Raw genomic sequence first — 22072 nt, forward strand, 5'->3', positions numbered from 1 at the left:
GAAAGAGCCGCATGCAGCTCCGGAGCCGTGGGTTGCAGACCTGTGGTATAAGCAACGGTAGAACAACATTAGAAATAGCAAGGCAGCTTTCTCCAACTTGCTAATTCCTAAATGTGTTGGGATCAGAGCTCACAGAATTCCCATTTCAGAGAAATTTCAGGAGTTTTTGTTGCAAAACACCAGGATGAGAAAGGTTGCTCTACAAAATAGGATCTATTGGTTTGTCAAAAAACAAACAAACCAACCAGCAACAAAAAACAGTCCTGCTTCGCTACATAGTGAAATTAAAATTTCTTGGCACGAAAGTTGCTAACAATTGCTAATTGACAGCAGGTGATAATCCTCACAATTGGACAACAAAGGAAGACCTCGGGTGGGTTCCAGCCAAATCTTTCCCGCTGATACCGAGCTTTATTACCCCCCCTTTTTTTTAGCAGCTCTAGACTAAGATGAGGCGTGCAGGCTCCTGGCCCCTCCTGCCACCTTCCTATTTGGCCTGTGTCACTTCCTTTTGAGAGCTTTCCAGCACACCCAGAGTTTTCCCATGACGAGGCCCTCCTGGCAACAGAGCAGGCGATTGCTATAGAGACAGGGAACAGCATAACGCAAGCCAACACAACAGTCAAACTAAGTTCCCCGGCTCGCGAGAAAAAGCAAGCAAACAAGCAACAATTGCAGGTAGGAATTAAACATTGATGAAAAAACTCCAGCAGTCTGGTTTGAGGGGCAGAAGGTGGATTGTACAGAAGGAGAGAAGGAACGGAAAGGTGTTTTTTTTTCTCCCCCCCAATGTATGTTCACTGGAATAGACAGAAATGAAATGAACAAAAGTTTTGTGGCATCTTAGTCTTCAAGCTGTTTCAATTCCCCCCCCCCCCCATTTTAATTAACTAAAAGGAACTACTCACTTGGAAATGAAAGGACGTATAAATACAGGTAATGTCTTGAATATGACATTACCCGGAGCTACGGTGGAGATAAACTTTCCTTCTGTCTTTGATATAAATATACCTCTTTGCCACATACAATTTATACTCCAGAATTAGAAGGCAGGAAGACCAATCTGTCCCTCAATTATAGATTGCTTTGTGCGATATATTTCAGATGCATATGTCAATCATTGATATGAACTAAGATGGAGATTGTTACAATAATACACTGCATGTAATTCTCATTGCGAACACACCCCTGGACCAACCCCCAATGGTGCCAAGGAGGCACTGGAAGGGGACATTTTTCTGAAGTATCTGCTTTGATTGTTTTTGAACCAACTTTGTGACTTATGGTTGTAGTAATTTTAATTATGTCAGATGGAAGTCTCTGAGGGCTGAAGAAGAGGGAAGAAAGCACTGTACCTGACCATCCTTTTTGCTTCATCCTTTAGATCCTTTTTTCCATCATAGCAAAAATCTGCAGCATGGAAGGAAAAGGTACTGAAAGCATTGCCAAACTCAGAGCAAAGTGCTTGGAAAGAGGAGCTTCTGGGATTAAAGGACTTGCCAGGTACAAAGTATGAGATTATTCATATATTCTGGAAATAATACCATTCAGATTATATTCAAGTGGTCCTCCCTGTGCCGCCGCCCCCCCAACGCACCTACCCCTTTTCTTCCTTGTCTGAGGTTTTCTTTTTAATTGTTCTGCTTCATTTACTCTGCTTGGCAGAGGCAGGGAACTGCAGAAAAGTCATTTCTCCAATGGGAAGTAGTATTCTGGCTTCTAAATTCAGGATTACTTTATCAGTCATAAAGTAACTTTTGTTGTTTGCCTGAAAGCCGTAAGTCATTTAAGGACATGAATTCTATAAGAAAAAGTACAGGCTGAGCTTCTCTCTCTCTCTCTCTCTCTCTCTCTCTCTCTCTCTCTCTCTCTCTCTCTCTCTCTCTCTCTCTCTCTCTCTCTCTCTCTCTCTCTCTCTCTCTCTCTCTCACACACACACACACACACACACACACACACACACACACACACACACACACGGTACTCACAACCCTGTTTTACATTTCATTCTTGGCAGATTTTTCCGCATCATGGATGATAATGGCAGCAAAACTTTGGATCTGGAGGAATTTGTGAAGGGTCTCCAGGATGCTGGGGTCCCCTTGGAAAGGGGTGAAGCAGAAGAGATTTTCAGCCTCTGTGACAAAAATAAGAATGGTACCCTGGACTTCACTGAATTCCTGGAAGCCCTGAGGGTAAGTAAAATAGTTAACCACTTGTACATTCAAATTAGCAGGTTGAGCTGGCACAGAAGGCCTGAGGACATGTGAGGAAGACAAGTGGTCATTGGAAACCATAGTTTCTCCTGTTATTTGTTCTCCTTCTCCCTTTCCCTCAGAGATATATTACCTTGTAAAAACCATAGGAAAAGCTTGTTAAATATGACCAGCAACCAAACTAATGTAGCACCTGATTTTCAACTAACTGACAGTTAACTGCATAAATGGGAGATTCGGAATCCCAAAGTTCAGAACTAATTCAGTGTTTTTAATCAGTGATACACTATATTCTTCCCATATATGACGACTCTCTTTTCGACTAATAGCTGCTAATGTACTAGTCTCATCCTTTTAACAGATATGGAGAATCCCTGGCCTAATCCTGCTTGCCATACCAGACCCAGGGCCTTGACTGAAGTCCGTATCTCTCCCTTTTTATTTAATCTTTACAAATGTGAATTGAGAGGTGTTTCTTTGGTGTAAATCAACATCTCTCTTTGTCTAGAAGACTCATGGCAGCTTAGAGGATGTTCGTCTAATTTTTCAGTTATGTCTCCCACATTACCAGAGGAAATCCATAAAGGCTTTCTTCCAGCACTAAAGGTCCAGAGATTCAATTGAATTATTGTTGATGACCTTTGAGAAATAGGCCCACCATTAATCTGGCTAAAAAAAATAAGGGAACTCCAACATTCTTGACTTCTTGTTACTTTTCTTTAGCCTCCTATGTCCAACACCAGGAAAGACATAATTGCAAAAGCATTCCAGAAACTGGACAGGACTGGTGATGGATTGGTGACGGTAGAGGATCTTCATGGGGTCTACAACAGCCGGTCCCACCCCAAGTTTAAGAGTGGAGAGTGGACAGAAGATCAGGTTTTCAGCGCTTTTCTGGAGAGCTTTGATTCTCCTGATGATAAGGATGGGAAGGTAAACAGCCAGAATGATCTCTTGGTGTGGCATTCTAATAGTTGTGATTCCAAACTATTTTTTTATCTAACTTAGAAGGACACACGTTTAGTGGGCATTTGAAGACACCCATTTGGGGAAGGCTGATCTAAGATATACAATAAAGCCTTGAATTAATAGACCATTAGATATTTTGTGTGTTGCTTCCAAATGTCCATTAGATTTGAATTTAAATGTTGAGCCAATTCATTCTGTTTGCAAATGACAAAAGTTGAAGTAAATGATATAAATTGGACCATTTCAGAACATATGTCAGGATGCAAATGATATAAACTGATAGCAGTTTTAAATATTTTGGCTGCCTTATATATGATTTTGAATTATAGTCTAACTGTTTTTAGTTGTTCTATGATTGTTCACCATCCAGTCATTTGTTTGAGATGGGTGGCTATAAAAATTGAATGAATAAATACATTTAAATGAATCGTTTGGACAATTTTGGATAAAATGGACTTGGTCCATTTTGGGAGGAGGGAGCTAGAGAAAATGTTGCCCATTGGATCCAAAATCCGTGAATGGAAATCTGTTAAACCAAGATTTTTACTATATTTGCAGATATAAATCATAATTGTGCAGGACCCTTTTAGGACTCTAAGGCAATGCTTCCCAACCTTGGCCACTGCTGGCTGGGGAATTCTGGGAGTTGAAGTCTACACATCTTCAAGTGGCCAAGGTTGGGAAACACGGCTTTAAAGTAGCCAAGAACAGAATGCTTGTGAATGCTGCTTTTCTTCTCATCACATCCTTTCCACGGCATTCTTTACTTCTATTAATGTGAATGGCCTAGTTAGTACTACAACTGTTTTTTGGCAACCCCAAATATTAAATTTTTAGGGTTATTTTTAACTGACAGTTAAAAATTGAAGTAAAAGTATTGCTTTTGTCCAAGTATTTCAACTACTGAGCCATCGTCACCCCCAATAAAACATGAGGTTTGGTCATTAGGGACAAACATTAAAATCTACCCCATATTTCTCTACAGATCACGTACGAGGAATTCCTGAACTACTACAGTGGAGTCAGTGCCTCTATTGATAGTGATGGCTATTTTGTCGACATGATGAAAGCTGCGTGGAAGCTGTAGTGGGATGGAGAATTGGCATTCCCTTCTGAGGCATAGGAAACTTAGCACAACATATTTAGTACGAAATTCCTAGGACATTCTAGTGCAAAGTAGATTTCGGGCTTTGGATAATGAGAATTCAGCTTGTACATGCAAGTAAGACATATGCTTGAAAAAAGAGGTTCCTCTAAATTGCCCATAATTAAGATGCTGCAATAGAAAGCTAACTATAGCAGAAGGGACTCTAGTTTTCCTGACTCTCTGAGTTTTGTCAGCTATCAGACTCTACACAGAAGAACATTTAACATTTTCCAACTCAATGCTATGGATTTGTCTTATCAGTGCAGGATTCTGTATCTGAATCGACCAGAATAGTAAAAGGCTTTTATACTCTTTCCTGGACTTTTCTTAGTTAGACTTTCTTCTGAATAAAAGATTCACAAACTCCAACTTGGTTGCTTGTTAATATCCAGTAGGGTGTAAAAAGTGGTACATGGTAAGGATGGGCAATTAGCAATACCATCAGCTTAAGAAGTACACCTTATGGTCAGGAATTAGAATCCCACAGATCCGGAGACTAAGTTATCCGTCCCAAACTTTGAGCACAAATGAAAACCCCTGGTCTTTAAAAAATTTCTAAAAGACAACTCTTGACCTCTCTCACCTTTCCTTCACCCCATGAAGCAGCACAGCAGGACTTTGTATGTGTGTCCAAATGTACCCAGTTTAAATTTTTAACTTTTTACAACTGACTGCAGAGAATGTTCTTTAATTAATACTTTAATTAGTAATTGTAATGGGAAAAGCAGCATCCCGTCAATTCTTGGTAACTTAATATAGAGGGCTTTTTTTGCAACAATTTGAAAGTGGTTTGCCACTGCCTCTGGTAGTTGTTTTTTTTAAAAAATTCAATTTTCCAATCTAACCAAAACTCCGGCCTTCCCTATTAAGTACAGAACCAAGCCAAATCCTGTTCAGCTTGCTATCCAACCAAGACTGACCAGGTACTACCATATGCTAACATAATTGGGAAGAAGATTCACTTAACTGTATAGCATGATGCAGAAACATTTCTCCTATGACTCCCAAACTGGAAATAGTTATATGAAGTTAGACTGAAAGTGTCAAATTTGTATCCTTTAGTGTGGTGGCAAAAATTGGTCAGCCTGAAAGGTAAAATGTATGTTTTTTTGCAGAGCAGAGGAGCAAGCTAACTTCATTTCCCCGGTGTTTTCCTCCCAGATTTTTTTTTCTGAAATGAGTGATTCAGATTTGTGAATGTATCTGGCATGTTAATACTTAATTCCAAGGATAACATGCACAAGCCCCAAAGCTGATCTTGGTCAAGAGATGAGAACAGATAAGAACCTTTGGTCAAGCTTTTAGTCCCAATACTCCCAAACTGACATTTAGAGTTGTAGATGGGCAACAGGAGGTAAAAATTGGATTCATACATACTATTATGCCATACTTCATCTACAGTTCATTGAATCATCCATCACTGGATTGGTTTGTGTGCTTAGGCAAACCCAAGCAAATCTCATTATAGCTTAGCTTAGCTATAACAGATTTTGGTCTGGATCCAACAAGGAATTTCATTTAAGAAAAAATACTCAAGCAGTAAAGAATACTGTTTTCATACATATTAAAACAAGGTTTGGTTAATTATAATTCACTGGGTTAACACATTTAGCTTAACAGCTTAGCATGAAGCCAACTAACCTGAAACGAAACTAATTCTGGAATATCTTCCTCTTAGGGACATTTGTCCATTAAACGAGCTCCAAGTCTCAATTATTTTATTTCACAGTAGCCTACCTGATGACCCCAGCAAGACATGAATGCTTTAACACAACCAAGTAATTTTTATTAACTTTTTAAAAAGCTACTAATGTTAAACAGAATCTACTTCTCAATGTTAGAAAATGCCCTTAAAAAAATTCTAAGAGCACCTCAGTCACTAAGTCTCATTTTGTCTGACACAATATAACCAGCTCTGATCCCAGTGTATTTCTAAATCCAGCTTCCTGATCGTAGAAGGGAATAGCTACTGTAGCTGTTCCAAAGGAGAAATTCCAGGACACAGAAATGGCTTGGCAGGAAATTGGATTTTATATAGCCTTTTTAACTTTGTTCTTAAAGGACCCCTTATTACTTAATTGCCATTGTTCTGTTAATAGCAATACCAGTTTCAGACCAAGACAAAAACAGAAGTTGCCCGAAATGGCTGAGATACTTCTAAGAAACCCATGGAGCGTAACTATTCACAAATCCTTTGTAATGGAATGTCAGTTTGATTCAGAGAAGGGGAAATGATTGCCAAGCCATTAAAGATATTTGAATCTGGTAAATTAGAAAGTGTGAGAAAGGAACAAGTAACAGTAGTTTGGTTTCAGTAAGGTATAGGTTGCACTAAAGACCTTCAACAGGCTTTCAGGATTCTGTTCCAATACCCAAAATATATTATTGCAGTGTTTCTCAACAGTGGCAAGATGGATGGACTCCAACTCCTAGAATTCCCCAGCCAGCATAGAATTCTGGGAGGAAGTTCATCCATCTTGGATGTCGCCATGGTTGCATGAAAAGTACATTTCAAGATTTCTAGCAACTGTTTTCCGACCTTGCCTAGCTCAAAGGGCTGACATCAGTTTTGAAAGCCTTTCAAAGTTTCAACTTTTAACACAAGGTGGAATTGTTCCGATGTTTCTTTTTCATATTTTCAAGCTTTCCAGACTTAAGACTTGAATATCATTTCTGTAACAATTTGGTATTCTCTTTTTCACAAATCAAACTGACAATCGGATCCATTGCCTCATTTCTGAATTTCGTACTCTTTTTTGGAGGCACTTTCATTAATGGCCATAAGATGGCAGAGAGTTCCTCAGTTAAGAGCCTTCCCACACAATCACGCATTTCCACAAGAAATCAAACTATGCTCCTCTCCTGTTTTCCTTGTATCACAGAATTACGCAAAGCAGGACTTTTGTTACAAGTTTTTAATGTAATTTCCAAATACATCTGATATGACAATTGTACAGAAATCTTCCAAAACACATGGGTGTTGTCAGGTTTTTTTTTCCTTTTACTTATCACTAATTGGCTAACGGCTTGAAGAAGAAAACAAATTTATAAAGTCTGTGTCTGGCCCAGCCAACTCTCCATCTCAGGAAAGCGCCCAAAATGCGTTTCCAGACAGTTACTGTGCAAGGAATACAGACTGTGGCTGGCCTAGAATGAAACGTAGAATCTCCTTCTCTTTGCCACAGCAAATCACTCGAATCCAAACCACTGTGTCCATAAATAGCTGCCAGATTGGTTTTGTTTTGTTTTTTTAAAAAAAGAACTCTGTGGGTAACTGTTTAAACATTTCATTGAATATTAACGTTTCTAGAGAAACCAGGCAGCCTCTTGCCCTAGACCAGGGGTAAACAACCTCGGCTCTTTTATGACTCGTGGACTTCAACTCCCAGAATTCCTGAGCCAGCTATGCTGGCTCAGGAATTCTGGGAGTTGAAGTCCACGAGTCATAAAAGAGCCGAGGTTGCCGACCCCTGCCCTAGACCAAGGGTAGGCAACCTTGGCTCTTTTATGACTCATGGACTTCAACTCCCAGAATTCCTGAGCCAGCCATGCTAGCTCAGGAATTCTGGGAGTTGAAGTCCATGAGTCATAAAAGAGCCAAGGTTGCCTACCCCTGCCCTAGATGACTTTGGGTGCCTCCTTCAAATGTCATACACACAAACCCACCCAGCCTTTTCACACCATCACATCTGTACCAATGGGAGGATCCCCTTAACTCCAGATGTTTAACAAAGGCAAATAAAATTACACCCTATTCCCATCTCACTCATACCTGCGATGCCAAAGTAACTTAAAAAACCAGATGTGCATCCACTGTTCTAATTGTCTTAAGGGGGGGGGGAAGAGTGTCTTGTTAACACAAGTGGAAAATTATTCTCCCTTTAAGCAGCACAACTGCCCAAGAGTTACAATCGTATCAGTCTTCAGTGTTATTCAGTAGGTGGTTGGTATGTACATATCTGGTGCATTTGAGAACTGAAACATAAGGGGGGGGAAAAAAAATCCGGTGAAGGCTGCACACATGCATGGCCATCCAGCTTTCTCTCCCAGGAAAGGAGAGTGAGAAGAAACTTTTGTTAGCCTGAAGCTCTTCCAAAGTGACAAAAGACAGGAGAAATGACTCAAGGGCAGACTTCTGAGACCTGAGGAGAATTTCCATCCATTACACAGAGGCGGCAGTGCCTACGGTCCCTCAGTTGTTTCTACGACTCAGCAACTCAAGACTTCATATTACAATGTCCTCCTTGTTTTCCAGCGGACAGAACTGAAAAATAGGCTTCCACCCTCTCCTCGGTATCAGGGATCCCTTTGACAAGATGAAGAGAGGCCGCCTCTTCGCTTCTCAACCACCACCTCAGGTGGAATCAGACTGGGCCTTGTCCCAACTCTGTTGTTACCATCTTCATTGCAACTGGCTCAAATTTGGGAGTTCGACTGAGTCGTGCTCCTATCAAGACCAAGAGGGGAATAAAAAGGCCACCAATTCTTCTACGGAGCTGGTGAAAAACCTCCAGTTCCGATAGATGTGCCACTCCACAGCGTCCTCAACAGGAAGTCACCAAAGCATTCCGAGTCTTTATGGCCTTTGCCCAAAGAGATCGCAGCCCAACTTACTTATCACACTCCAGCTAAAGCCAGAGGAAAAAAAAATCCTTTTAACACTGATCTTCTTTGAAGAGCTTTCCCAATTCAATAAAGTCCTCTCTGGACGCATCTCAATCAAACAAACCCACAGAGTCAGTGGCAGCCCAGGTTGATACTTAGGTAACTTGTATTTAGACACAAACTGAAGATGCTTACTGACCAAGAGAAAGTGCCCAAAGCAATACCTATTCATTTAGTAGTTGGCCAAGATTGGAAGAGCAGCCCTCCACTCCTGCTTTCAGGAAAATGAGGCAGCTGTTTCCTAATCAGCTGTTAAGCACCTTGGCAAGGCAAGAAGGAAATAAAAGGTTATTTGAAAGGATTAAAAACAACCTGGTATATGAATACCTGTTATATATGTACACATGTGTGCCTGTGTCAGGATGTCTATTTACACAGTGGCTTCACTCTCCTTTAAATAGTAACAGAAACGTAACAGTACAAAACAGAAGGGGCCCACTTGGTCAACACACAAGAGTATCTTATTAAAATCTAAAAAAAAAACCAAAACGTTATCGCCACATTTGAAGTCCCAAAATGACAACAATAATGATAACCAGAGAGGATTTGTTAGCAAAAAAAAAAAACAAAAAAACAAAAACAAAAAAAACCACAAGAATAATTAAAAAGAACAAAAAACACACCCCCTTTCCCACTCCAGAGCTTAAAGTGTTTCCACCCCATCCCCAAACTCAGCAAAAGTCTTATTCTGTTGTTTTTAACTTCCAAGAGGGAAAAAAAATTCCCAAAGAGATGCCCCCCTCCCTCCTGACAAGCCATACTATTGTTTGCAAAGTTTCCAAAGAGGCAAAAATTGTTATTTATCTTTTTTTTTTTTTAAAAAAAAAAGAAAACGTCTTCCAGTTGAAATCCAACTTTTTCTTCAGAAATGGTGGGAGAGGCAGAAACCAAAGTGAGTGATGGGGATTTTAGGCAAGAAGAGACTGTGTTGGAAGGGTCCATGGCAGAGGCCATTGAGCTACTGGAGTTGGGGGACGGAGGAAGAATGTGTGTGGCAAGACAAAGAGGTGCCACGGGCAAGCTATGGCAAGTCTCGGTGTGCCTGCCCCCTACAATGAATCACAAGTTGGGGGGGGGGGAGAGAGAAATGGTACTTTTTTTCTCCCTGCTCTGCTCATCAATATGATGAGCAATTAAATGTCCCAAAATCACATTCAGCCAGTTTTGTCCAAAGTCTGCTGTGTTTTGTTTTTAATATGGAATCAACTGATCCAACCCCCCTGAAAAAAATTCAACACACACACAGAGAAAAAAAAACCCAGAACAGGGATGCAGAGTTCTTAAATCTCAGAGCCTCTGTTGCTGTCCAGAGCAAAAGATGGCCTGGGGCGTGAGTCTCACAAAGGGCCCTGCGAAAGGGGGTTTCTGGCAGCTGCTCTTCCAAGTGGTCTGGATCGTGGCCGCTATGTACTGCTGGTTGTTTGCCCATCCACTTCATCGGTGGGACCTGCAATACGAAACAGGGAGGTTCATGTTCAAAGCAGGCTTGTACAACCGTTGCTTATTCGCAACGGGAATCACTTTCCTCCGTTAGTCCAGGCAGTTTTTCATTTCCATTTTACTAATTCATTCCTGATTAAGCAATTTATAGTCTACCTTTTCAACATTAAATCCCAATAAAAAAAGCATAATATATTTTTTAAAATACTAATTTAAGCAGGTCAGATTAACCAATCCGGTGCACTGATCTGCAAAGAGTTCAAAAAGCAACTCCAAACCATTAACTTTGCAAACCGCTGTTACCCTGCCCGGTACGTACGCTAATAGGACATTCCACGCCCAGACCTATTGGGAAAACACTAGCAGAAATATACAAGGCTGCAATGCATTTAAACCAACACCTCAGGTTGTTTTAAAATTTCTTTACATTTTGTGCTTAAACGTAAAGAAATAAATTTAAATAACCTCTGAATAAACTCCATCCTTACAATACCTAAGCTCAATAATGTGAAATTGGAATACAAAATCTTCCCATGATTAGCTTTGTTTCCATTCCCATGTCTTGAGTCAAAATCGGGTCTGCAGGTTCTTGAGAAACAGAGATCAACCAGGATGATAATAGCATCCTGCAAATTGTTATTCATGGTTGAGACATGCTTTGGATATTTCATCAGGGACATTCCGGCACGATCCCAAGACCGGAGGTACCCCCATCGATTGTTCCGAACAGAATACAGGTAGTTCTCAACTTACAACTATTAGTTAGTGACTCTTCGAAGTTACAACGGTACTGAAAAAAAGTGACTTATGACCATTTTTCATACTTATGAGCATTGCGGCATCCCCCATGGTCACATGATCAAAATTCAGACACTTGGCAACTGACTCACATTTATGATGGTTGCATTATCTCAGGGTCTATGATCAGCTTTTGTAACCTTCCGACAAGCAAAGCGACTCACTTAACAACGGTGGCAAGAAAAGTGGTAAAATGGGGCTAAACTCACTTAACTGTCTTGCTTAGCAACGGTAATGTTGGGCTCAACTGTGGTGGTAATTCGAGGACTACCTGTATCTCCGGAATCTGCTTACCACTTCCAGGTGATCCCGAAGGGGCAAGTACATCATCATCGCTGTCTTCCTCATTGGATTGTGTCACTTCGGGCACTGGTGCTGCACTTTTGGCTTCTTGCTCTTGCTCTACACGACTCCGCAAAGCCAGGATCCGATGGTGCAAAGCTGCATATAGCTGTCCCGTGTCTTTAGAACTTGCCTAAAGTTTGGAGAGAATCATTAACTTTCTCATTAAAAGGGTTGCAAACTGACAAGTAACCTGTCCAAGTAGGTAAACTAAAGGTTTCCCCTGTCCAGTTGTGTTGGTCTCTAGAGGGCGGTGCTCATCTCCTTTTCTTAGCTGAGGGAGCCGGCATTGTCTGAAGACATTTTCCATGGTCAGATGGCCAGCATGGCTATACGCCAAAGGCAAATGGAGTACAATTACCTTCCCATTCAAGTGGCACTTCTTAATCTACTCGCATTTGCATGCTTTCAAAATGCTAGGTGGGCAGGAGCTGGGGTAGGAACGGGAGCTCACCCCGTCCACGGTGCTGGGTCTTGAACCTGGGCTGTCACTTTTGCAGCTGACAAGCTCAGCGTCTTTAGTCGCTGAGCCACTGCACCTTCTTTGTCCAAGTATGATTAGCCAAAAATATGATCTGCTTGCTAAGGAACTCAATGCTGACGTCTGTGAATCAAAAGCACGTCTTTGGCCACTCTTAGAAAACCAGATGGGGATTCTTTGCATAGGATGCAGAGAATTAGGTCACAACCTGTTTCTATCAATCCAGAGGGTAGAATACAAATAACTGATTTTGGTGACAGAGTGGTAGATTGCACATCAGAAAACTTTTGAGATAGAAGCCTACTAGTAACATACTAGAAATGCTATAATTTGGATTCTGCACCCAGTTGGGGAGTCTGTGTGTGTGTGTGTGTGTGTGTGTGTGTGTGTGTGTGTGTGTGTGTGTCTGTCTGTCTGTCTTTCTGTCTATCTAATCTATCTATCTACCTATCTATCTATCTATCTATCTATCTATCTATCTATCTATCTATCATCTATCTATCTATCTATCTATCTATCTATCTATCTATCTATCTATCTATCTATCTATCTATCTATCTATCTATCTATCTAATCTATCGGTGAACCAGAAAGCCTTCCAACTGGAATCCTACGGTGCTCTTGCAGGTTATTTTTAATTTTCATTCTTATTTGTTCATATTGAAGAGGAGATTAGACAAATGAATAAAAATGAGGTCTATGGCATATTAACCAAAGCTCCAAAGCAAGAGAAAGTCTAAATTCTAAATCCTAGCTGGAGAGGGCAACACTATTCTTTGCCTTGATTTTAGGGAAGCATTCGGTTAGCTAACTTTTGAAAGGAATATAGAGAGACCCAATACATGGGTTTACATAAGGTGGCTTACTACAATCTGTTTTCATCTGTTATTAAACAAATCAGAGTGGCTTGTTCCCCATGTATGACCTGTAACTAATAAGCCACAACATCTGGGTTTATTCATTCTACTGTTATACATTGGAGCTTCTGATGTACACGCAGACACTTCATTTGGTGCTGTGCTCTTGCCAAATGAGTTTTGTGCAATGAAAATAAAATTTGCTTTTTAAAAAAATAATAATAATAATGAGAAAGTGGCACACTGCACAACTTAGGGTCAGCCTCATGATGGCTCCTGACCTCACATTGGCCCCTGCAAGCTTCCTGAGAAAATCAAGAGAGCCAGTCTGGTATAGTGGTTAAGTCAGTGGGCTAGAATCTGGGAGTCTCCTCCTCCCTCAGGCATGAAAGATGGCTGAGTGGTTTTGGTGATCCCTCTTTATCAGTCCAACCCACTTTTTAGAATGGCTGTTGAAAAATAGCAGGTACGGGGCATTAGATAAGCTTGGGGCTTTGAGCTAACCCAAAATAAAGGCTGGATTTAAATCTAACCAAAGTATAAATAAAATAAAATGGCGGCATCAAGTGTGCAGTTTGGAAATGTACCCATTGGCTAAGAAAAAAGGCAAAAAGAAACGGGGGTGATAGGGACTGCCCTACAGAAGAATGTGCTAGACAGCATTCTAGTAAATGGATAACTAGGATGAATCACAACCTCCAGGTGCAAGTAAGATGCAAGACTTCCCATAATCTCCTCTCAAATATATCCACTGACTCAATCCGTGGCCTTACCAATATAAGGAACACTTTGACTCCTTGGTCTTCTGTGTCCATGGCTGTGATTCGGATGCTTTTCTCACTGGCTTTATCAATTTGCATCTGAGCCCACAGCTTGGTGTTCAGGATTAATCGCAGGCTGCCTTGTGTTCTCATTACTAATCCAAAGTGCCACAGAGATGAAAGACACATGGTCAACTATTTTTTGTTAATGTCTGCATTCAAAAACAGTAACTACAGTATTCATATAATTCCAAACCCATAAATCCAGATACCTTTGGTGTACAACCCCCTGAACTGGCAATTCTTACAGCGGGAAGATGAATTCCCACAACCCCAAGGAAGCAAGGACATTTGGAAGATTGTTCAAGACATAGTACTAAACTTGACGGATTCCTTCTTCCTAGCTTCAATTAAGTCAAGTGTCCGTCCTAAAGGAGGTTTGTGTGTATTCAAAAGCATATGATGCTGTGTCTCTACCAAGGTCAACCCCGTGACATCACAAGTACTTCATTCTGAAAATCACTGGGGCAGGCAAAGGTCACAGGTAAAATTTTACAGAGGGATTTTGCAGTTAGTTGAATAATAAAGCAGAATGGGCAGGTTACGGTACCAGGATCAGAATTACTTTTTCAAATATTCTGGACGAGTGATGCTTTTAAGTGTGCTATATTTTACCTCACCAATGTTTCTCAACCTCAGCAACTTTAAGATGTGTGGACTGGAAGTCCACACATCTTAAAATTGCTGAGATTGAGAAACACTGACTTATACTACATAGCTCTCTCAGAATGGCAGGAAATCACCCTGATGTTGTTCAACAATCACAGTCAGTTTCACGTATTCTTATATAATTTACGTTGCGGAAAGCTGATTTTCTCCCACATCCTCTTTATTCCTTTTACAAGACTGGTATCTTAAAAACGCTTGACTATTAGAATGCGGATAAACACACTGTCTACCAACAAGCCTTAATCACAAGGGTACCTGATGCCACAGGCTACCCTTGCAGCTATGAATGTCTATTTGGGTACGCATATCCATAGCAACTGGGTGGCATGGAAATGGATCCAGGACTACACTGGATCCAGCTGCAATCTAGGTTCCTTGCAGTGATTGGTTGGTTAAATTTCTGGAGTCTTTTCCTCTTACCCAGCCGTGACTGCAATGTCCCATCATCTGTAGACGCCATGTCATTCAGCCTCAGAAGCCCTCGGCCTCTTTCCACCCAGGACTGGGAGCTCTTATCAAAGACAAACAACTTGCATTGAATCTGTAACAGAAACATTAGCTGGAGAACTTTAAAGAAGGCAGCAAACGAGGAGATCACAAACCCCAAAGCCTCCAATGCATTTGAAAAATGGGTTTTCATGCTCTCCCCAAATTCAAAAGTGTTATTTCTCCATAATAAGAAATAGGGAAGTGCCTTCCATAATCCCTCTCATCTATATTACCAGATAAACTAGCACTTAAAGCGGGCAAAATAAAGGAGATAAATCAAATAGAAATTGTAAACAAGGAGGGTACTTCTTACATTTCAAGGCAGTTACCAACAAATACTAGATACACTAAAAGAGGAAATTTTTTAGAAGCAACAGGCAAGTCATAGAACAGAATTCTGAATTATGTAAGCCTTTGGTCTCCTCCAACAGGATTGATTATTGATATTGTTTACACATGACTCTGTCAAGCCTCAGTAAGGTAAAGGTAAAGGTTCCCCCGCACGTGCGTGCTAGTTGTTTCCAACTCTAGGGGCCGGTGCTCATCTCCGTTTCAAAGCCGAAGAGCCAGCGCTTGTCCAAGGACGTCTCCGTGGTCATGTCGCCGGCATGACTAGACACCAAAGGCGCACGGAACACTGTTACTTTCTCACCGTAGTGGTCCCTATTTTTCTACTTGCATTTTTACGTGCTTTCGAACTGCTAGGTTGGCAGAAGCTGGGACGAGTAACAGGCGCTCACTCTGTTACGCAGAACCTGGGATTTGACCCGCCAAACTGCCGACCATCTGATCGACAAGCTCAGCGTCCTAACCCACTAAGCCACTGCGTCCCTTCAAGCCTCAGTGGACATATCTAAATGGAACCTCTGGTCAGCTTACAGCAGGGGTGTCAAACTGCCGGCCCACGGGCCGGATGCATCATCGGGAAACCAAGCCCACCCCATTGGTGGCTCTGATACATCGGGCGACGTCACGTGACATCGTGAGTTTGACATGTCTGGCTTACAATAATGTTTCTCAACCTCAGCAACTTTTAAGAGGAATTATGAAGAAGAATTGTGAAGAATTATGGAAACTGAAGTCCCCACATCTTAAAGTTGCTGAGGTTGAGAAGCATTATAACTCTGCCAAATCATAATTTGCTTAGTCGTGATTTATGGATAAACTAAAAAAACAAGCGACACCTATTACAGCTGAGTGTGGTGTGAACCTCACACATAAACAAGGAGAGGAACACAACTTCACACCCCACTTGGAAGTTCTCCAGAAACAACCGCAAAACAAAGGCTGGAATAGGTGGCTCTTGGTCTGATTCCGCACAGATGAACTGGGATGGGTCTCCTTGCATAAAGCATCTAACTGACCACTGTTGCAGAGCAGAGCAGCTCTGTTAGATGAATGTGGAGCAGAAGTACCAACATCAAGGCTAGAAAAAGAAGGACCCTTTTTCCATTGGCCCAAGGAGCAAGAGGGCAAGACATAGTATTTAAATCATGGGGTTGTACAGGTAGTCCTCGACTTATAACCATTTGTTTAGTGACCACTTTGAAGTTATAACGGCACTGAAAAAAGTGACTTCTGACTGCTTTTCATGTGACCGTTGCAGCATCCCCATGGTTGTGTGATTAAAATTCAGACACTTGGCAACTGGCTCATATTTTATCACGGTTGCAGTGTCCCCAGGGTCATGTGATCTCCTTTTGCAACCTTCTGACAAAGTTAATGGGGAAGCCAGATTCAGTTAACGACTGTGTTACTAAAGTAACAACGGCAATGATTCGCTTAACAACCATGACAAGAAAGGTTGTAATGCGGAGCAAAGCTCACTTAAACAACTGCCTCACTTAGCAACAGAAATTTTGGGCCCAATCGTAAGTTAAGGACTACCTGTATTCCGTACCAAGCAGATTTTTAACATGCAGAAGGTTTGAAAGAAAAAAAAAACCCTAACTTTATTAAGCCCCTGAAGTTTTTGCCAGATTGAAGGTTGTGCCTGAAGATTGGCTGAGAGAAGGTGCTCCGGGCTTGTACTTGTAAATCCCAAGTGTGTGCGTAAAAAGTTTTCTCTACAGCATACACCCACCCTCCTGGCAAGCAACACAAAGTGAAACAAACATCCTGGGAGTTGCACAAGCTGAGCGCTGACCTCTGTGGGTCCTACTCACCTGTAGCACATTACTCTCTGCTTCCTCTCCTGTGATTACTTCTACCTTCTCCAGGAGACATTTCCTGGCCGTTGCTTTTGTATAGGCTGCGGCGGACTCAGCGAGCGATTCTGAAATATTGTTGGCTGTAAGGAGATGGAAGGAGGTTAATATGCGGGAAGCCTTGACTTCCAAACTGTTTGTGCATTTCCACATATTGCAAAATTTTGTTTTGAGAGATGAAAATAAACATAGTGTGATCAATCATGAGGAAAAAAAAAGTATTATGACTGTGGGCACCTCTTTCATACTGGAAGTTCTCACGTAGCGACCCAGTTGCTTAGGGACCAAAGTTACAATGGATCTCCCCAAAGATACTGACAACCCAGTTCTGGAGTTCCAACAGTCACGTGATTACATTTTGGGTGCTTGGGAACCAACTAGCACATACAACCATTTGCAGCATCCTCTGATCTCATGTCTGCAATTTACTTACTTCCGGTTATGAGCAAAAAAAAATACCCATTGAATAAAATAGGTTTCCTTAATGACTGAGGCAAAAAAGGTTATAAAACCAGGTGCAGTCACATGGTGATCCACTTAACAACTGGCACAACTTACAAATTCTGGCTCAATTACAGCCATAAGTTGAGAACTACCTGTATCCTTTCATGCATAGCTTGGATGTATAGAAGATACAAAACCCCCCCACAAAGTAACTTTTCTCCATGAAATTTAGTTACCAAATTTGTTATGCTGCAGATGAATTCTGTTTAAAATGAATTTAATGCAGCAGAAAGAACCATGGAGCAACAACTAACCTACTTACCCAACCCACACCCACACCCTTCCCCCCAGCAACAGAAATAACGTCAATAAACCTGCTGTATGAGCACCAAAACTAATCAGTTTATTGCTGGGATGGTAAATATCCGTGACATATTCTAGCCTAGGAATCCAACTTGTGTAACAAAAAACATGGGTCTCTCAATTATTTTTAATTATAAATTTAATTATAAATTTGGATATTTTAACATACCCAGAATACATTTACTATATTAGTAAAGTAACAACTTCTATCATTTCTAAAAACAAAAAGAAGGCCTTGTCCAGTGCAAGTTACTCATGTTCTGAATCTGATACAGCAATAGCACTTCGCAATGCTTTACAGCTCTCTCTAAGCGGTTTACATAGTCAGCATGTTGCCCCCCCCCAAAAAAAACAAACAAACAAAAAAAAAACAATCTGGATCCTCATTTTACCAACCTTGGAAGGATGGAAGACTGAGTCAACCTTGAGCCGATGAGACTCAAACTGCCAAACTGCCGGCACTGGCAGTCAGCAGAAGTAGCCTGCAGTACTGCATTCTAACCACTGCGCCACCAGGCCTCTCTATACAATTATTTTAAAGTTTTCATAGGCGTCCCACTCCAAAGTGATGGTACTTTGTTAGGTCTTCATCACTTAAGTCGCAGGGGCTTCTGAACGTTGCGATAATGGAACTTAAGGGCCATAAGTGGTTGTAAGACAGAAGCTGCTCTAGCAGGTTAGCTAGAGAGAGAGAGAGAGGGAGGGAGGGAGGGAGAGAGAGGGGGAGAGAGGGAGAGAGGGAGAGAGAGAGAGAGAGAGAGAGAGAGAGAGAGAGAGAGAGAGAGAGAGAGAGAGAGAGAGAGAGAGAGAGAGAGAGAGAGAGAGAGAGAACACAGTTGTTTGTTTTACCTTTTTCTGGCGTGGCTTCCTGTGATGAAGATTCAGAGCCGGAGTCACCAGTGTTTTCCTTGTTGCTGTCTGTGCTGAGCTCACTTGATTTGGGCGGACTCTACAAAAAAAGAAAAAAGAGCAGGACCTAAAACCATTATCAAAAATTTCAGGCTTAAGGCAATACCTTAGGCTTAGGCTATTTGTCTGCAACGTATAGGGAGTCCCTGGTTAAGAACGGTGATTGGGACTGGAAGTTCCACCCCTAAGCAATGCAGTCATAAAGTTCCATCACGTGGCTGCATCGCTGAGAGCAAATCTTGGCAGTTCCCACTGCCATCGTTAAGTGAGGATCACGGGTCATTAAGTGAGAAGCTCTTTGTAACTTCCTACAACCAAAGTCAGGGGGAAGCCAGCAGAAAATCGCAAGTTCCAGACAGTTTGCAGGCAGGCAGGCAGGCAGGTAAGTGGCTGCTGCTGGGCGTGGGGAGTGCCTGGAGGTGACCGACACAGTATGGCAGGACTGGGGTTGACTTACCAGATTGACGTGATCTTCCCTGCTGGCCTCTCCATTGACTTTGCTTGTGGGAAGTCAACGGGGAGGGTTGCAAATGGTGATTACGTGATTGTGCGATGCTGCAACTATCCTAACTGCGAGTTGGCTGTCAAGTGCCCAGATCATAGTCACATGACCGTGGGGCTGCTGGGACAGTTAGAACCTGGAGTACCAGGCAATAGCACTTAGCCTTATATACCACTTCATAGTGCTTCACAGCCTCTCTAAGTGGTTTACAGGGTCAGCCTATTGTTCCCCCACAATCTCGGTCCTCATATTACCGACCTCGGAAGGATGGAAGGCAGAGTCGACCTTGACTAGGTTGGGATCAAACTGTTGGCAGTGGGCAGAATTAAGCCTGCAATGATGTATTCTAACCATTGCGCCACCACGGCCTTTTTACCAGTACCAGTCACAAATAATACTCATTCAGCACTGTTATAACTTTGAGCAGTTGCTGAACAACTGGTCATTAATGGAGAACTAGCTGTTAGTCTAAATGCATTTAGCAAACTAATTAATAAATCATCAGTATCTATTTGGGTGTAGCTGAAGCTTAGCTAATATCCAATTGAGAGTTGATTTTGGTGGACTCAGAGATGACGTAGAGCTATTTGTGAAGCTGAAAACATTTGCTACCTAAACTCCTGACAGGAAGATGAGGCAAGGCTAAACGTGAGGGACAACTGTTTTTCTGTTTTACAGGCTAGCCTCTGCTTCAATATTTATCCTACCATTCTCTGCCTAATATCTGTGCAAGTGACGAGTGACCATCTAAAGCAGGGCTTTTTAACCTTTTCACCCATTGTAGCACTTTTAGGATATGGCAACATCCGAGTACCACCAGTCACCTAACAAGGTGTCAAAAACTTGATGACCAAAAAAAAAAAAAAAAGGAAAAAAGTGATGAAGTACAGGTAGTCCTCGACTTACAACAGTTTGCTTAATGACTGTTCGAAGTTACAATGGCACTGGAAAAATGTGCCCTCCCTGCCTGCCCGCCCAGCGGCGCTCTTCCTCCTGTCCAAGGTTTTCATTGTTGTGAGCATTTCTGTTGAGTATTGGCAGTGGGGGGTTTGGTTTTTATTCCCCCCCCCCTCTGCTGGGTGGTTGCAGCAGGTTTTGGTCACTTCACATGGGACACTGTGACCGTCATAAATATGAATCAGTTGCCAAGCATCTGAATATAAATCATAAGACCCTGGAGATTCTGCAACATTCCAGCTGATCGGCGCTTCTTCTGAACTCAGCAGAAGCACCAGGATCAGCGCTGAGCCCTGACAGCCCTGCAGCTCCAGCCGTCTCTCACTCAGACTTGTGTGGTGCTGCCACAGGTTCAGCTCATTCTCCTTCCCCACTACCACTTTTCTAGGATGGTTGCATACTACCTGCCAGTTGCCAATGTACCACAGGTGGTACCTGTACCACTGGTTGAAAAGCCCTGATCTAAAGGCTGCTACTGGCATGTGTGCACCTATGGGTGAGAGTGCTAATTCCATCCTGCCATTAGATTGCGGCCTGCCCCCAAGTCTATACACAGGGACAATAGTATCTCATCCTGGGTTCTTTGCAATCAGCTGGCAGAAAGCAGCCACTCCAGAACTCTATCACAAAGTACCAGCAGTCACTATAAAAAAAAAGATTGGCTCAAATCCCTACTCTACTGGAAAATGATCTTGGCCTATCGCCCTTACTCTGAATGTAGCACCTGGGTTTGGGAAAAAAATAATAGGCAGGAGAAGAATTATATATGTTGCTGTAGCTGCATAGCATCATTGCAGGTTTACAAAAATATAAATCAGGAATGAACAAACTGCAGCCCCACAGTCACTAGTGCAGCTTCAATGAGTACAGCAAGATATATCCAAATCCATAAAAAGTCCTCCAAAGCTGGACAGACTTACCAGCACTCTTTCGCTCATATTCTGCCCAAATACAAATTTGTTGGTGGAAGCATCGGCACTGTGTGTAGAGTTTTCTATGCTGGAAGGAGAGAAACACTCTTTACAATTTGATGGAAAGAAAGCAAACCCTGCCTCCTTACACCCACAGTCCCTCTGCCACCTCGCTTAAGGAAAGAGCAGTGAAAAGCAATGAAAGCGAGGAAGTTGCTGACATTCTCCCCCACCTGGAACTGATATACTGCAGGAAGTAGTTTGTAGCAGAAGGCATCTCAGAGCTTGGGAGCCAGGTGTTTTGCACATCAGCTGATTCATCCCCTTCATCTCCTAGCTGGGATAAGATGGGTGGCACTGAGATTTGGCAAGGTTCAGAGAACAACACAAAGCACAAGTGTATATAAAATACAGGAAACTGCTTTGGATTAGCTAGCTAACTGGTCCATCTTAAGAGTAGCATTGGATCCTCTGATTAGACGCTGCTCTGAAGGGGTTCCAGCTACTCTGAAAGGTTCCCAACAGCCTTGAACAGGAGATTCCAGAGCTCCAGTGATGGAAATTCTGCATAAACTCCACCACTAAGCAAACAGCTTGCTTCAGGTATGGAGAGGGGGAGGGAAAGAGCAGGGGGGAGGGGGGGAGAGAGGTTTACTCCCCACTCCACCTTCCATTCTGTTGTCTCTCTTACAGACACTGATTTATGAAATAGCTGGAATGAAGGAAGACTGTTTTAGAATACAGCTTCTGAACAGAAACAGAACAACCCTTCAATTAAAGCTGGTGCTCAAAATCAAGATATGGAGCCTGTAGGAAGAAAGCAAGTCATGCAAGTGATACCATATATAATCTTCGATTCTAAGAATGATGCTTATGATTCATTTC

At 42.0% G+C, this 22072-nt stretch overlaps 2 protein-coding genes across 5 annotated transcripts in view; one reads left to right on the forward strand and one right to left on the reverse strand.

Moving 5' to 3' along the window:
• The first annotated feature begins 73 nt into the window (after positions 1 to 73).
• Positions 74 to 4695, forward strand: CAPS (calcyphosine). Its single transcript, XM_083369050.1, has 5 exons — positions 74 to 678; positions 1385 to 1503; positions 2018 to 2195; positions 2940 to 3149; positions 4171 to 4695. The coding sequence occupies exons 2-5, from the start codon at positions 1418 to 1420 to the stop codon at positions 4270 to 4272; spliced, it is 576 nt and encodes a 191-aa protein (XP_083225176.1). The 5' UTR covers positions 74 to 678; positions 1385 to 1417; the 3' UTR covers positions 4273 to 4695.
• Positions 4696 to 7240: 2545 nt separating this feature from the next.
• Positions 7241 to 22072, reverse strand: part of RANBP3 (RAN binding protein 3) — a 39472-nt gene continuing 24640 nt past the window's right edge. For 3 of the 4 annotated variants that reach the window (XM_083373789.1, XM_083373786.1, XM_083373787.1), the window contains exons 9-16: positions 21421 to 21524; positions 21197 to 21275; positions 18758 to 18857; positions 17060 to 17184; positions 14826 to 14946; positions 13689 to 13831; positions 11530 to 11710; positions 7241 to 10444 (exon numbers count right to left, since the gene is read on the reverse strand). In XM_083373789.1, the coding sequence (XP_083229915.1) occupies positions 10401 to 10444; positions 11530 to 11710; positions 13689 to 13831; positions 14826 to 14946; positions 17060 to 17184; positions 18758 to 18857; positions 21197 to 21275; positions 21421 to 21524 (897 nt within the window). In that variant the 3' untranslated portion in view covers positions 7241 to 10400. The remainder of the gene's footprint in view (positions 10445 to 11529; positions 11711 to 13688; positions 13832 to 14825; positions 14947 to 17059; positions 17185 to 18757; positions 18858 to 21196; positions 21276 to 21420; positions 21525 to 22072) is intronic. The other variant, XM_083373788.1, reaches the window with a different exon arrangement.

The sequence above is a fragment of the Vipera ursinii genome (assembly GCF_947247035.1).
Source record: "Vipera ursinii genome assembly, chromosome: 1".
Lineage (NCBI taxonomy): Eukaryota > Metazoa > Chordata > Lepidosauria > Squamata > Viperidae > Vipera > Vipera ursinii.